The sequence below is a fragment of the Miscanthus floridulus genome, chromosome 6 (genome assembly GCF_019320115.1).
Source record: "Miscanthus floridulus cultivar M001 chromosome 6, ASM1932011v1, whole genome shotgun sequence".
Classification (NCBI taxonomy): Eukaryota; Viridiplantae; Streptophyta; class Magnoliopsida; order Poales; family Poaceae; genus Miscanthus; species Miscanthus floridulus.
In genome coordinates, this window is record NC_089585.1 from 105790810 (window position 1) to 105804028 (window position 13219).

Sequence of the window (13219 nt, forward strand, 5' to 3'; positions counted from 1 at the left end):
CTAGCACACAGCAATGCACATGCACGTGGAGCACAGCCTGCACAGGGCATGAGCTGCTCGCGTCGCGTCGATCACCTTGGAGTAGCCATTTGACATGTCGGCGATGAGGCACCCCGACGGCATGCGACGGGAGCGGGACGGCATGCCGTTGTGGGCGTCGCGCTGCCCGTCCATGGAGATGTCGGCGACGGCCCATAGCCCTTGCTCGATCTGCTTGCAGTAGCGGAGGAAGCTCAGCTCGTGAGTCGGGACGACCGGCGTCATGATGTGCAGCTCCTCGTACATCTGCGCGACGACACGGCGCTAGCCATTAGTTTTCCTTCCAGTGATCACATATTCACACGACGAGAAGGCACAGCATTGTTTCCAATGCAGAGATTCGACGACATTACCATGATCAAGGAGTCGCTCCTCCCGCCCAAGCCGTTCACGAGAACATCAACGATCTGCGCCTTGGACACGATGCCGGGGAAGAACTCCATCCACTTGTTCTGCAACAACAACAACGACATCGATCAGCCATCGCCATGGGCGCGAGGCGCTGGAAGACGAAGGGAAAGGAAGGAATGTGCAAGTGTACCGTGTCCATGAAGACGTCGACGAGCGCGACGGCGCTCATGAACACGAGGCCCGAGTCCCTAGACCCCTCGACGTTCATGTCCGACGAGCAAAACGCGCCGCCGGGCTTGGCGAAGAGGCTCCTTGGCGTCCCCGGGCATGCCCTTGACCCAGATTTGGTCGCCGGCCTGGGCGAGTCGGATGAGCTCGTCCATGGCGCGCGTCGCCATGTCCACCATCATGGGGTGCTCCATTTCCATCATGGGCGCCGGCATCTGGTACGGCATCCCGGACGAGCAGCCGCTGAGGAGGTCCAGGTCCAGCGACGGCCCGCCGAGGGGGCCCTGTTGCTCGGGCATCCCGCCCATGGACAGGTCCAGCGACGACACGGACATGGTCGGCACCGGCGGCATCTGCGTGAATGGCCGGCCGAGGTACTTGGACGTCATGCTCGACACCCGGTCCAACTGCAGGTCGGTAGGCAGGCATCATTCAGAGATAGACGTACAGTACAGAAATACACGGGGACGGACAGACCGACGAGGACGTCGCCAGAAACAGTGCGTGGTTGGTCAACTCATGATTTACCTCTTCTTTCAGGCGGGCGTTCTCCACGCGCAGCTTCTGCTCGTCGAAGTAGTCCTCAGCAACGGGCGGGCCGCCGCAGTTGGGGCAGACGATGTTCTTGAGCGCCTCACGCATGGTGATGTTCTCGCACCGGATCTTGTCGTTCTCCGCGCGGAGGAAGCAGTTGTCCACGCGCTCGTGCTGCGCCTGCAACTCGCACAAGCACACAGGAGCGTTGTCATTCATCAAGAACATGTGGAAAACAAGCCGACAGAAGGTCGAGATGAAACACGGCGAACTCGTGAATGGAAGAAGAAAAAAAGGAACTGGGACACTTTACCTTCATCTGGGTGCGGCGGTTCTGGAACCAGAACTTGGTCTGGTGCGGCTCCAGGCCGAGCTCCCGGCTGAGCGTGGCGCGCTGGTTCTCGTCGGGGTGCGGGCACTCCTTGAACATCCTGCAGTCACCGGTGAACACGCACCATTACATTCCTCTCCGTCAACCATCACGACGACAACGACGGCCGGACACGATGAAGAAACAGCAAAAGAAATGGAAACAAAACGAAACAAGAGAGAATCGTACGCTTCGAGCTGCTGAATCTGGCGCGGGGCTGCGCAAGAGCTCCGGCAATATCGTCCATACGAAAATACTTGAACTTCCCTATTTGGCACCGTGGATTTCTGCTGCAAATGAGGGTATTTATGTCTTTTTACCAGTCACTTGACACCGTTACTGTCCTAAATGGATGGCAGTGCCATTTACGAAAGAAAATTTCAACTTGATGCCAGATAAGAAAGTTTAAATTTTCGAGTGCCAAATACGAAACACTGATTTGTTTCAGTGCCAAATAAATAATTCTCCCAACAATATTTTATCGATCTCCCGGTTTTGCTGGCATCGCTTAAAACTGGCTTCACCGGTTGCGGCTATGTTCGGCTGGCATTATAAGCAATACTGTACAATGACTGATAAGCCGATTTATAATGACCAGTCGAACACAACCATCCAATGGAGAAAGTGATGCTAGAATTTTCTCTCTCCTCTTTTAGGCATCACTCAACAGCAACATTATGGAGGGTCTTAACCGCCTTTGCAAATCAATCTCATTTTTTTTACATGTTATAAGAACCATATATTCACTACTCGCGTAGGGGCACGCGTCAACAGCTAGTCTTAACAAACCGGTAGGAAAGGGACGGTCCAGCGGTGCCACTGACTGAGATGGCTCTTGTCAATTGTCATCCGTTATATCATTGTTCTCCTGGAACACGTCTTCTTCGGTATGCCTCGCGTGCCATACGCGATCATCAAATATATAAAAGCAACAAATGATCATCGTGCAAAAATAGCATATTAACACAGAAAAACATGTGCTACACTAGTATACGGAGTACATGATTGGACTGACCGGATTTCCAGTTCCGCTGGTGATTTCGTCCTCAAAAGGGCCAAACATGGGTTCGTAGTCCAGATTTTAGTCCCAGTCCCATCGAATGTTTAACACATGCATGGAGTATTAAATATAAATTAAAAAATAACTAATTACATAGATTGTGACTAATTTGCGAGACGATTTTTTAAGCCTATTTAGTTCATGATTTGATAATGTTGTGCTATAGTAAATATATGCTAATGATGGCTTAATTAGATTTAATAGATTCATCTCATAAATTAGTCTACTCCTGTGTAATTAGTTTTTTAATTAACTTATATTTAGTCCTCTTAATTAACATCCGAACGTTCAATATGACACGAACTAAACTTTAGTCCCTAAACCCCATCGCTCCTCGATCTGCTACCCGTACCCGCATTCTAGATGCGACCGAGCGCCGCACAGCGCCTAGTGCCAACTAGGCGTAGCCCACCGGCGCACACTGGGCTCCCCGTGTGCGGCTCTGCTTCAACAGCTGGCGCCGCAGCAACATCAGTTTTATTTTGTCCTCGTCAGGCGCCGCGGCCCTGCCAGAGCAGCAGCGACGAGAGCAACGTGACGAGCGGCCTGAGCGGCGAGCGGTACAGGCCAGAGCCGTGCGTCCTCCTGCGTCGCAGCGGCTACACGTCGTCGACCCCTGGCTTGGCTTCGGGGATGTCCCGTGTCCCGGTGGGCGTAGGGCGTCTGCGTGCGTGGCGCCGAGCTTATCCCCGCGGCAGTGCGGCACCACTGCCGCTTTCCAAATCCAACGCACACCCCAGTGCCCCATGCACATCTCGTAGTCGACCTACGCGGGGCGCGCACAAAGCCGCTAATCTTTCGCCCCCACGCCCCACGCCCCACGCCACGCCGCACCGCACCTGGTGATGGTGTGTTGGCGACTTGGCGTGTAGCGCCCCCCTCCCTTCCCCCGTTGCGCGGTGTTCTCTGTCGCGATAAACCAATCGATCGAGCAATCCAATCGAGGCAGAAGTAGAATCGGGGGATCAATCTGGGGCGCGTTTCGTCGGGTCGTCCGCCATGTTCTCGCGATCCTACACCAATCTGGTCGATCTCGCCAATGGCAACCTCTCCGCCCTCGACTACGGAGGCGGCGGCGGCGGGGGTGAGGGCGGCGGCGGCGGCGGGGGTGGAGTTGGAGTTGGAGGCGGAGGCGGGGGCCGCCCGCCGCGGGCGAGGCAGATGCAGCGGACGATGACGACGCCCGGGACGCTCGTGGAGCTCGACGAGGACCAAGCGGGCAGCGTCGCCTCCGACGTGCCGTCGTCGTTCGCCAGCGACCGCCTCATCGTCGTCGCCAACACGCTCCCCGTGCGCGGCGAGCGCGGGCCCGACGGCCGCGGGTGGAGCTTCTCCTGGGATGAGGACTCGCTCCTCTTCCACCTCCGCGACGGCCTCCCCGAAGACATGGAGGTCCTCTACGTCGGCTCCCTCCTCGCCGACGTGCCGGCCGTCGAGCAGGACGAGGTCGCGCAGGCGCTCCTCGACAGGTTCCGCTGCGTCCCGGCCTTCCTCCCCAAGGACCTCTGCGACCGATTCTACCACGGCTTCTGTAAGCAGACGCTCTGGCCGCTCTTCCACTACATGCTCCCCTTCTCCCCAGACCACGGCGGACGCTTCGACCGCTCCCAGTGGGAGGCCTACGTCCTCGCCAACAAGCTCTTCTCCCAGCGCGTCATCGAGGTCCTCAACCCGGAGGACGACTACGTCTGGATCCACGACTACCACCTCCTAGCCCTCCCGTCCTTCCTGCGCCGCCGATTCAACCGCCTCCGCATCGGCTTCTTCCTGCACAGCTCCTTCCCTTCGTCGGAGCTCTACCGTTCCCTCCCCGTCCGTGATGAGATCCTCAAATCGCTGCTCAACTGCGATCTGATTGGGTTCCACACCTTCGATTACGCCCGGCATTTCCTGTCCTGCTGCAGCCGCATGCTCGGGATCGAGTACCAATCCAAGAGGGGATACATTGGGCTCGATTACTTTGGACGCACGGTGGGGATAAAGATCATGCCTGTTGGGATTAACATGGTGCAGCTGCGGTCACTGCTCCAGCAGCCTGATCTGGAGCGGCAGGTCGCGGAGCTCCGGAACCAATTCAATCGGAAGACTGTCTTGCTCGGTGTGGATGATATGGACATTTTTAAGGGGATTGATCTGAAGATTCTTGCGTTTGAACAGATGCTGAAGACACATCCAAAATGGCAGGGCCGGGCAGTGTTGGTGCAGATTGCAAACCCAAAAGGCGGCAGCGGGAAAGACCTGGAGGGGCTACAGACTGAGATTGAAGACAGTTGCAGGAGGATCAATGAGCAGTTTGGACGGTCTGGATATAGCCCTGTCGTGCTTGTCAATAGGACACTGTCAAGTGTTGAGAGGATGGCTTATTACACCATTGCAGAGTGTGTCGTTGTCACTGCAGTCAGGGATGGAATGAACCTTACACCATATGAATACATTGTGTGTAGGCAGGGAATTCCAGGTTTGGATGGTTCTGTGGATGATAGACCGCGGGGGAAAAGTATGCTAGTTGTGTCAGAATTCATTGGCTGCTCACCATCATTGAGTGCAGCAATTCGGGTAAACCCGTGGAACCTTGAGTCAACAGCAGAGGCAATGAATGAGTCCATCGCTTTATCAGACAATGAGAAGCAACTGCGACATGAGAAGCACTATCGGTATGTCAGCTCACATGATGTTGCCTATTGGTCTAAGAGCTATATTCATGATTTCGAGAGAAGCTGTAGGGACCATTTTAGGAGAAGATGCTGGGGTGTTGGACTAGGATTTGGATTTAGAGTGGTTGCTCTTGACCGCAATTTCAAAAAGCTTACTGTAGATTCTATTGTTGCGGATTACAAGAGGTCAAAGAGCAGGATCATACTACTGGACTACGATGGAACCCTAGTACCACAAACTACAATGAACAAGACTCCAAGTGAAACTGTTGTTAACATGATGAATACCCTGTGTGCTGATAAGAAGAATGTTGTTTTTATTGTAAGTGGAAGAGGAAGGGATAGCCTTGAAAAATGGTTTTACCCTTGCCCAGAGCTTGGCATTGCTGCTGAACATGGCTACTTTATGAGGTATAAGTCTTTCCATAGTTTTCATGACTATTTAGTTTATTGCAGTTCTTTAGTGTCTTTCATTGCCTCTTTGCCTTAAATGCAACTGATATTCATCTTAGCTGCTAATATAAATGAATGCAAAATTATATTGAAGTTTAATGTCACATGTTGAGAGGTTGCTTGCTTTCCTGACTTGACTCTCTCAAAAGAAAGTAAAGAGAAGATTTTCCTATTTTTGTGATTAATCTGTCACAAAACTTTAGATTTCCTCCCATTGCAGCATGCCACTATTACAATTTCCGTATCCTAACTTATTCTTTTGATTAGAAGATCAGCCAAAGCTTCTTACATGAACAGCTCATTCATGATCTGTTTATGCTTAGTAAACTCTGTATTACAGAAAATCACCAACCAAAGATTTCATTATCTTTGTTGTTGATTAAGATGGCTCAAGCTCAACATTGATTTGGTGAACCTGTTGTCATGTCATGTTTGTCCAAAACATCACCAAAACATATACCTAAAAGTGCTAGAAAGACAAGAAATGTGCTTTGCATTTTATCTGTATCCGATAGCTGTCGTGCTTTTGATGCATTCTAGTGCAGTGCAGACAAGAAATATGCTTTGCATTTTATCTGTATGATTCTGATAGCTGCCGTGCTTTTGATGCATTCAGTGCAACCCCATTACCTACTCTGATATTGTCATGTTGGCGATGCGTCATTCCTATTTTAAAAACTATAAAGGCAGTGACAATCACGCCTTTTAGTGACAATCACGCATCAGATATGTAAATGTTTCAGCAAGGCAACCTGCTCAGGATAGCTATATGTTTAGGACTGATAGTAAGTATTAAAGACTGTAATTATTATTGGCTGACAGCTTTGGACTTATGCATGACATATGAATACGCTGATCATCAATGAAATGTTTATCCCCATGCATCAATACTTTATCTTTGCATCCACACAACACTTTGATAGTTCAATATAACCGAAAAATCTTGTCCTGTCATTTGGTATGATTATTTTAGTGTCAATATGTGTTTATTGCTCAATCAAGAATGAGCACACAGCACAGTAAAAGGTCTGATTGATAGCTGGGCTACTGGCAATATGCGCAGATTCATTGTTCTCATCTGGGTGATAAAATAGGCTGTGAATGGCTTAACACTTCCAACTCTGCAACTTGCATATCGAAAGTGCTTGCATGTAAACAGTCGGATAAACTTTTAAACTTCTGTGTTCTTTGATGGTTTTATAGGATTCTTTTGAATATTTGTGAGTTTGAAGTGATGTTAAACATTGGGATTTCCTAGGAAGTTTGGGACATATCTCAACAGTTGCTTATGTCTGCAGGTGGACCAGAGACGAACAGTGGCAATTACAGCATCAGACATCAGATTTTGGATGGATGCATATGGCTGAGCCGGTAATGAAACTGTACACAGAGGCAACTGATGGATCATATATTGAAACCAAAGAGAGTGCTTTGGTCTGGCATCACCAAGATGCTGACCCTGGTTTTGGATCTGCACAAGCGAAAGAAATGCTAGATCATTTGGAAAGTGTCCTGGCCAATGAGCCAGTCTCTGTAAAGAGTGGCCAGCATATTGTAGAGGTTAAGCCTCAGGTATTGAATTTCTCCAAAACACATTATGTACTCCGCATGGTTGAAATTGATACTTATGTTGTGGATGTTCACGTTCCCCACACCATGTGCAAAATAGTGTACCTATTAGTGTTTCTTCTCTTTAACTGACATTAACTCGAGTTAATTTACTATGAAGTCTGTCATTTAGGCCATAATACTATCATTCATCTTCCATGACATGTTATGATGGCAAGGCTAGAGAGAAATTTGAACTCGCATGTGCTTAAAATCCGTAAAACTTATCTAAGTTGTATTTGCTATGAAACTTGCTCATCAAAGTCCTTAGTTTGATTTTGTGTTGAAATTGATTTCTCTGTTGTCAGCAGAAATTTAGTCACTTGGTACTCCGAGTTTAACTCCCAGCTTTTCTTTGATTGCAGGCTGTCAGCAAAGGTTTTGTTGCCGAGAAGATACTTTCAACTCTCATGGAGAAGGGAAGGGAAGCAGATTTCGTTCTGTGCATTGGTGATGATAGATCGGATGAGGATATGTTTGAACAGATTGCTGATAGTATGAGGAAGAGCATGGTTGATCCCCAAACCTCGCTGTATGCCTGCACAGTCGGGCAGAAACCAAGCAAGGCCATTTACTATTTGGATGACGCTAATGAGGTCTTAAACATGCTAGAAGCACTTGCTGATGCATCGGAGGAAGCTAGTTCTGGTTCACCGGAAGCAACGGATGGACCATCTACACTGGAGGAAGCATGATAATGGCATCAGGTGTCATCCTGAGGAGGTGGAAGTGCTTAGCTGATTTGGCACTGCCACCACCAGACTAAAACTGAAGCCGATGTCGTTCAGCAGGAAGTGAAACATTAGCAATACCAGGATAGTCATTGTCAATAACCTAGTTGTTTCTCTATTTCTGCTTCCTTTTTCCAGTTTACCTTAAGGTAGAGTAATTTTCATATTGTATCTAGTAGTAGATAGGAAAAAGTGCCTGGAGGGAAGAATCCATGGCCGGCATCGATTTACCTTTTTCACCTTGGTACCAGTTAAGAGAGAATGGAATATTTCCGCGAGTTCATAGAATATAAGCCGAAATTAGTAGGTGGCCATTGGGATTGTGCCCACTGGTGCAATTGATCCCAACCGTCTTTTCTGTGATTGAAGCCTACGCGAGCAGAGGCCAGCACGATACCTGAAGAAGCTTGTTCTTGCATGTCAAACTATTCCATTACTTCAATAAACAGAAGGAACTACAAATGGATTTATATAGGACATCAAAGAATATCGTGGACTCGTGCGGACAAAAATTAAAGTACGGGCTGCATCTGCAGATCTGCTTCTTTATAGCAGTCTAGGAAGTACATCAAAATAGATCCCCAAGAGGCCAAGAGCAGAGAATTCAAAGCAGCATGTGTGAGCTACTGCGATGCACTAGACCCGTTTGGATGGATGAATCGGTTCTACCAAACAGTCGCACAAGGGATCGATCTAGCTAGTTATGAACACGAACATTGATTCTAGTGTTTCTTTTCTTTTGTGTTTACTATAGGGATCAGAATCGTCGCCCAAGTAGTTTATGGTGATTCTATTTCTTCCTTCCCTACCAGGCTACCACAGTTCCAGTCTAGAAATACTTATACTGATTCTGAGAGAACTATTATATAGCGACGTAGCCTCTCTTAGCGAGAAGGATAATATCAGCTTGCTTATCAGCCATGGTACAATGTTTTTCTCTCACAATAAATCAACGAACAATACTTTTTAGTCAGGCTTTTCAGCGAAGCGAACATTGCATGGATATAGTTTAGACAACATATTGGGGCCTAATTTTTTTATCTGTTTCTAAACTTCGTGATAAAAAGTTACATAGAAAGCCTCTTATCAGACATGCTCGGCTTGTTTCCTGACAGTGTTCTGTATTAGCGATCACTGCATCAATCGCTACCTGATGGAAAGGGACATGTCGTTCCAGCTGAGGCTATTCCCTCTTATCCATCGCGATCCATGTAATTGAGCATTTTTCACAATCTGCCCTCCAAAAGAACATAAAATGAAATTCCTTTCTGGTTGAAGACAAAAATGTCCTAGTTATTTGTGTGGTGTACAACCTGTGGCAAAATCATGAGGGCCCATGCGCTCATCCAAGGATTTTTACATGACAATTGTGGGCTCTGCTCTGGAAGATAATAAGGTCATAAAATGCAAAAGTAGAGGCACTGAGGATGCAATATATCACCAACAAATTGAGATTTTATCGTCGCCGGGAATATTATGGACGATCCATTTCTCCGCCGAACTCTTCAGTAGAGCCCAGGCACAACCCTCTTCTTCCCCTCAACAATTTTGGGCAAGAAAACATGCATATATTGGCATAGCGGGACATGTTCCGACATTCTTCAATGTTTAGTGGGACATGTCGCTGTCGGATCGTTCCGATTTCCGAAGAAAGTTGAAGGAAGCAAACGCAAAATACGATTATGGGCAAGGTGGATATGGCATATATTGCCAAACGGCAGAGAAAAATCGCGGGAGAGGAGTGGCGGAGAAAAATCAAACAAACACCGGGCGCCAACCGCCAAGAAAACGGACAGGAAAGCAGAGCAGGGCGAACCCCACCGGATCCACACCGCCTTCTCCTCCCTCCCTCCCTCCATCTCTCTCTCGCCGGAGCCAGATCCAATACACGCTGCCGTCTCATCCGATGGCTCCTCTCCTTTCCAAACCGCTGCTCGCGGACACCGGCACCAAGTTCCATGCGGCCTCAACGCCAGTCTCGTGCTCCGGTAGCCCACAACGATATGCCATCGCAGGGTTGGCTGGGGCCGGAAGAAGAGACCGGGACTGGCGCCGGAGGACGCGGGGAAGAACGAGCTTGAGGGTGAAAGCGGTGGCGGCGGAGTCCCGCAGCTCGGAGGGGGGAATCGCCGAAGATTATTACGCTGTTCTTGGCGTTGTAGGTGTTTCCATCTTGAAAGCATTCTTTTTTGCAGTTTACCTTTCTTGCGATAAACCCGTTCTTTCGAATTGTCTAGTTTTGTAGAAGTGGAAAACAAGCAGTACTTTTTTTCTTCGTACTTTGAAAATATATCTTTGTGGCAGCAATTTTGAAATGGTTAGGCAGAAGAAACATACTATGCAGTGGGGCTGTTTGTTGCAACCCTGAAGCTGCTGTAGAACACTTAGAATTTAATTCTCGCATGCTTGCAGATGCCAGATGCAACGCCGAAGCAGATCAAGAAAGCATACTACAATTGCATGAAATCTTGTCATCCTGATCTCAGTGGGAATGACCCTGATATGACAAATTTCTGCATGTTCATCAATGAAGTTTACACGGTACAGTCTTAGCAGATAGAATCCTGCCATTTTCTAAACATGTTTTATGGAGAGCTATATTGCAATTATGTGTGAAGCTAATATGAGCAAGTGAAAGCAGGTGCTTACCGATCCCATCCAACGAGCAGTGTATGATGAGATACATGGGTATGCTGCGACTGCAACCAATCCTTTCTTGGATGACAGTGCACCCCAGGATCACGTATTTGTTGATGAGTTTAGCTGCATAGGTATTGATGGTTTTGCCCTGAACAGAAATTGCATTTGGATTCAATTCAATGAGCTCTTAATTATGTTCTACGCACATCTCTCTGCAGGATGCAAGAACTGTGCTAACGTGTGTTCTAAGGTCTTTCAAATTGAGGAAGATTTCGGACGGGCAAGAGTTTATGACCAATCAGGCAGCACAGAACTGATTCAGGAAGCTATTGATAGTTGGTGAGAATGGCAAAATCTTTATTTCTTTTTTGCCTCGACTTTTGTTCCTTAATCATCCATGATCCAAGCATCCCTACCGAAAATTTGGTGTAAAGTGGGCCAAATAAATATTTCTTTCGGTTTCAAGTCCTGTATTCTGACTACCTGTTCTGATAAACTTTCGTTTTTGTCCAGCCCAGTTGACTGCATTCATTGGACTTCAGCTGCGCAACTTTCGCTCCTTGAGGATGAAATGCGCAGAGTAGAGAGAGTAAATGTACGATTATGTTTTCTGATAATTTCGATGGCATGATCATGTTTCTGAGTTTCTAATTCTGATTGCAGCTAGTTAACAATAGGACCACCCTTCTATATTCAAACCAACAATAGATGTTATCCTACCTTTTACTAGTATATGAAGAATCTTTTTCAATTTTAACAGGTTGGATTAATGCTTGCTGGGATGGGAGGCTCAGTTGATGTGTTTCGGATGGTAATATATCAGTTCTTGTTTTTTTACATATCCTCACCTTCTCCTTTTGTAATGGGTCACCCACTTTTCTGCAACAGTTATTGTGTTGATATTTGATAATGCAATCACTTCCTGAAGTTGATATGTTATATAACACTTCTTCCAAAGTTAAACAAGCCACGGCTTTCTCACATCTTGTAATATGTTTTCTGCCTTCTCAGGCAAGCTCACGCTGGGAGAAAAGACAAGCCAAAGTCCTGGTACAGTTTTCTGCTTGAGGAACCTTCATTAGATATAACATTAAGGAATAACATGATGACACATAGTTTTTTTTTTTTTTTTTGACATATGAACTGCCTGCATTTCTTATAAACTAGTATGTATCTTGCAGGAGAAGGTCAGAAGGCGGATGAGCCAAGATGATTCCAGTAAGGGTGGCTCATGGAGTGATATTTGGGGAGCACCAACAAGATATGAGAAGAACGGTAAAACTAGCATATTTAGTCTTTATAAAAGTTGCCCATATATACTTTTTATGTTTTCTACTCTTCACATTAAAAGCCTTGTTAACGTCCCTGCTAACCCAATAAGCAGAAGAGGAGGCAAAGGAGAGAGCAAAGCGAGCAGCGGCTGCAGCAAGGAGGTGGCGAGAGTACTCAAGGAAAGGCGCCGACAAGCCTCCTACATTCAAACTTCCAGAGGCAGTGCCCAGCAAGGAGTGAGAACACAGCAATCAGATATCTTAGGAAACATTACAGGGATACTTAACCCCTATTTACTTCATGTATGTATAGCCTAATCATTTACAGAGAGCTGCAGCCTGTATAGTATTTGCTCTCTGATTCCACATGGTATAGTGGTATACCTGTAAATTCTCTGTTTGTGATAGCTCGGGTTGATTGCCCATAGAGTTCCCTCAGATTCCAGATGCAAAACAAGTGTACACAGAAAGTGACACCTTGCTACTCTTACAATCATAATCTATATCAAATGAATCGGTTATCTTTATCTGAGCATCAAGTGATCATACCAGAAAGACGAACTGCATAATAAACCACAGAAATCCGCAAGTACAACCATGAAGAGATGCAATTATTCAGAGATGGATAAAAAATTTACTTTCCCTAGGTTCTGAATGGAGAACCCTTATCTGACGGAGCAAGCGACCGCGTGAGCCCACGACTTGAGATGCGCCTTCATGGCCACGCCTTCTCCGGGCGGCGGCATCGTCGCCTGCGAGCACCGGGCTCGGGCCGCCGCAGCAACGCGCGCCCGCCACCTATGCTCCTTCTGCCAAGCAACCATGCGCTCATCCCACTCCCAGCTGCAGCCCCTCGCAGCCGCAATTCGCAGCGTTGCGCGCTCTGCTCTTCGCCCCGTTTGCGCCGCTGCCTCCTTGACGCATTTGGGGGCCTGGCAAGGGCGGCCGCTGGTCGTCTTGTTGGTTTCTGATGCCGAATCTTGCTGCGGCTCTTCTGCACACTCGCTCTCCTTGTGCTTGGAGGACGGCCGGAGGAAGACGCTGGAGTAGAACCACAGGGAATCCATGCTCGAAAGAACCGCGTCCCCTTCCATTTTTCGGGCAGGCTACAGGTAGAGCAGGGCCCTGTGGTGTGGGTTTGGGCAGCTACAACCTGGAAGGCTAGAACTGAGGAGTGAGGAAAGGATTCCTCAAAAGAATAATAGAAGTGAGGAAAGAATTGGAAGCGACGGGGATTTGGGCTTGGGTGCCTGCTGCCTGGTGCCAACCATGTCCGTTTC

At 47.9% G+C, this 13219-nt stretch overlaps 2 protein-coding genes and 1 pseudogene across 3 annotated transcripts; 2 read left to right on the forward strand and 1 right to left on the reverse strand.

The window, feature by feature from the left end:
• LOC136460970 (homeobox-leucine zipper protein ROC8-like) lies at positions 1-2910 on the reverse strand (annotated as a pseudogene).
• A 448-nt stretch (positions 2911-3358) lies between these two features.
• Positions 3359-8376, forward strand: LOC136456492 (probable alpha,alpha-trehalose-phosphate synthase [UDP-forming] 7). The gene is made up of 3 exons (XM_066456397.1): positions 3359-5647; positions 6988-7261; positions 7663-8376. Exons 1-3 carry the CDS (start codon positions 3582-3584, stop codon positions 7990-7992), a joined length of 2670 nt encoding a protein of 889 aa, XP_066312494.1. The 5' UTR covers positions 3359-3581; the 3' UTR covers positions 7993-8376.
• Positions 8377-9490: 1114 nt separating this feature from the next.
• On the forward strand, positions 9491-12466 carry LOC136458925 (chaperone protein dnaJ C76, chloroplastic-like). Of its 2 annotated transcripts, none has more exons than XM_066458831.1 (9): positions 9491-10186; positions 10441-10569; positions 10670-10799; positions 10887-11007; positions 11182-11263; positions 11429-11479; positions 11680-11718; positions 11850-11943; positions 12020-12157. In XM_066458831.1, exons 1-9 carry the CDS (start codon positions 9647-9649, stop codon positions 12046-12048), a joined length of 1215 nt encoding a protein of 404 aa, XP_066314928.1. In that variant the 5' UTR covers positions 9491-9646; the 3' UTR covers positions 12049-12157. The 2 variants fall into 2 exon arrangements, with proteins under 2 accessions (XP_066314928.1, XP_066314927.1); XM_066458830.1 differs by having other exon boundaries at positions 9509-10186; positions 12053-12466.
• Positions 12467-13219: the final 753 nt, after the last annotated feature.

Bases quoted from the DNA above. Each gene is read 5' to 3' on its own strand.
- LOC136458925 (XM_066458830.1), top strand. From the start codon at position 9,647: ATGTCGCTGTCGGATCGTTCCGATTTCCGAAGAAAGTTGAAGGAAGCA. The intron at 10,187-10,440 runs GTAGGTGTTTCC...GCATGCTTGCAG, and splicing joins ATTACGCTGTTCTTGGCGTT to ATGCCAGATGCAACGCCGAA. The intron at 11,719-11,849 runs GTACAGTTTTCT...TGTATCTTGCAG, and splicing joins AAAGACAAGCCAAAGTCCTG to GAGAAGGTCAGAAGGCGGAT.
- LOC136456492 (XM_066456397.1), top strand. From the start codon at position 3,582: ATGTTCTCGCGATCCTACACCAATCTGGTCGATCTCGCCAATGGCAAC. The intron at 5,648-6,987 runs GTATAAGTCTTT...TTATGTCTGCAG, and splicing joins GAACATGGCTACTTTATGAG to GTGGACCAGAGACGAACAGT. The intron at 7,262-7,662 runs GTATTGAATTTC...CTTTGATTGCAG, and splicing joins TTGTAGAGGTTAAGCCTCAG to GCTGTCAGCAAAGGTTTTGT.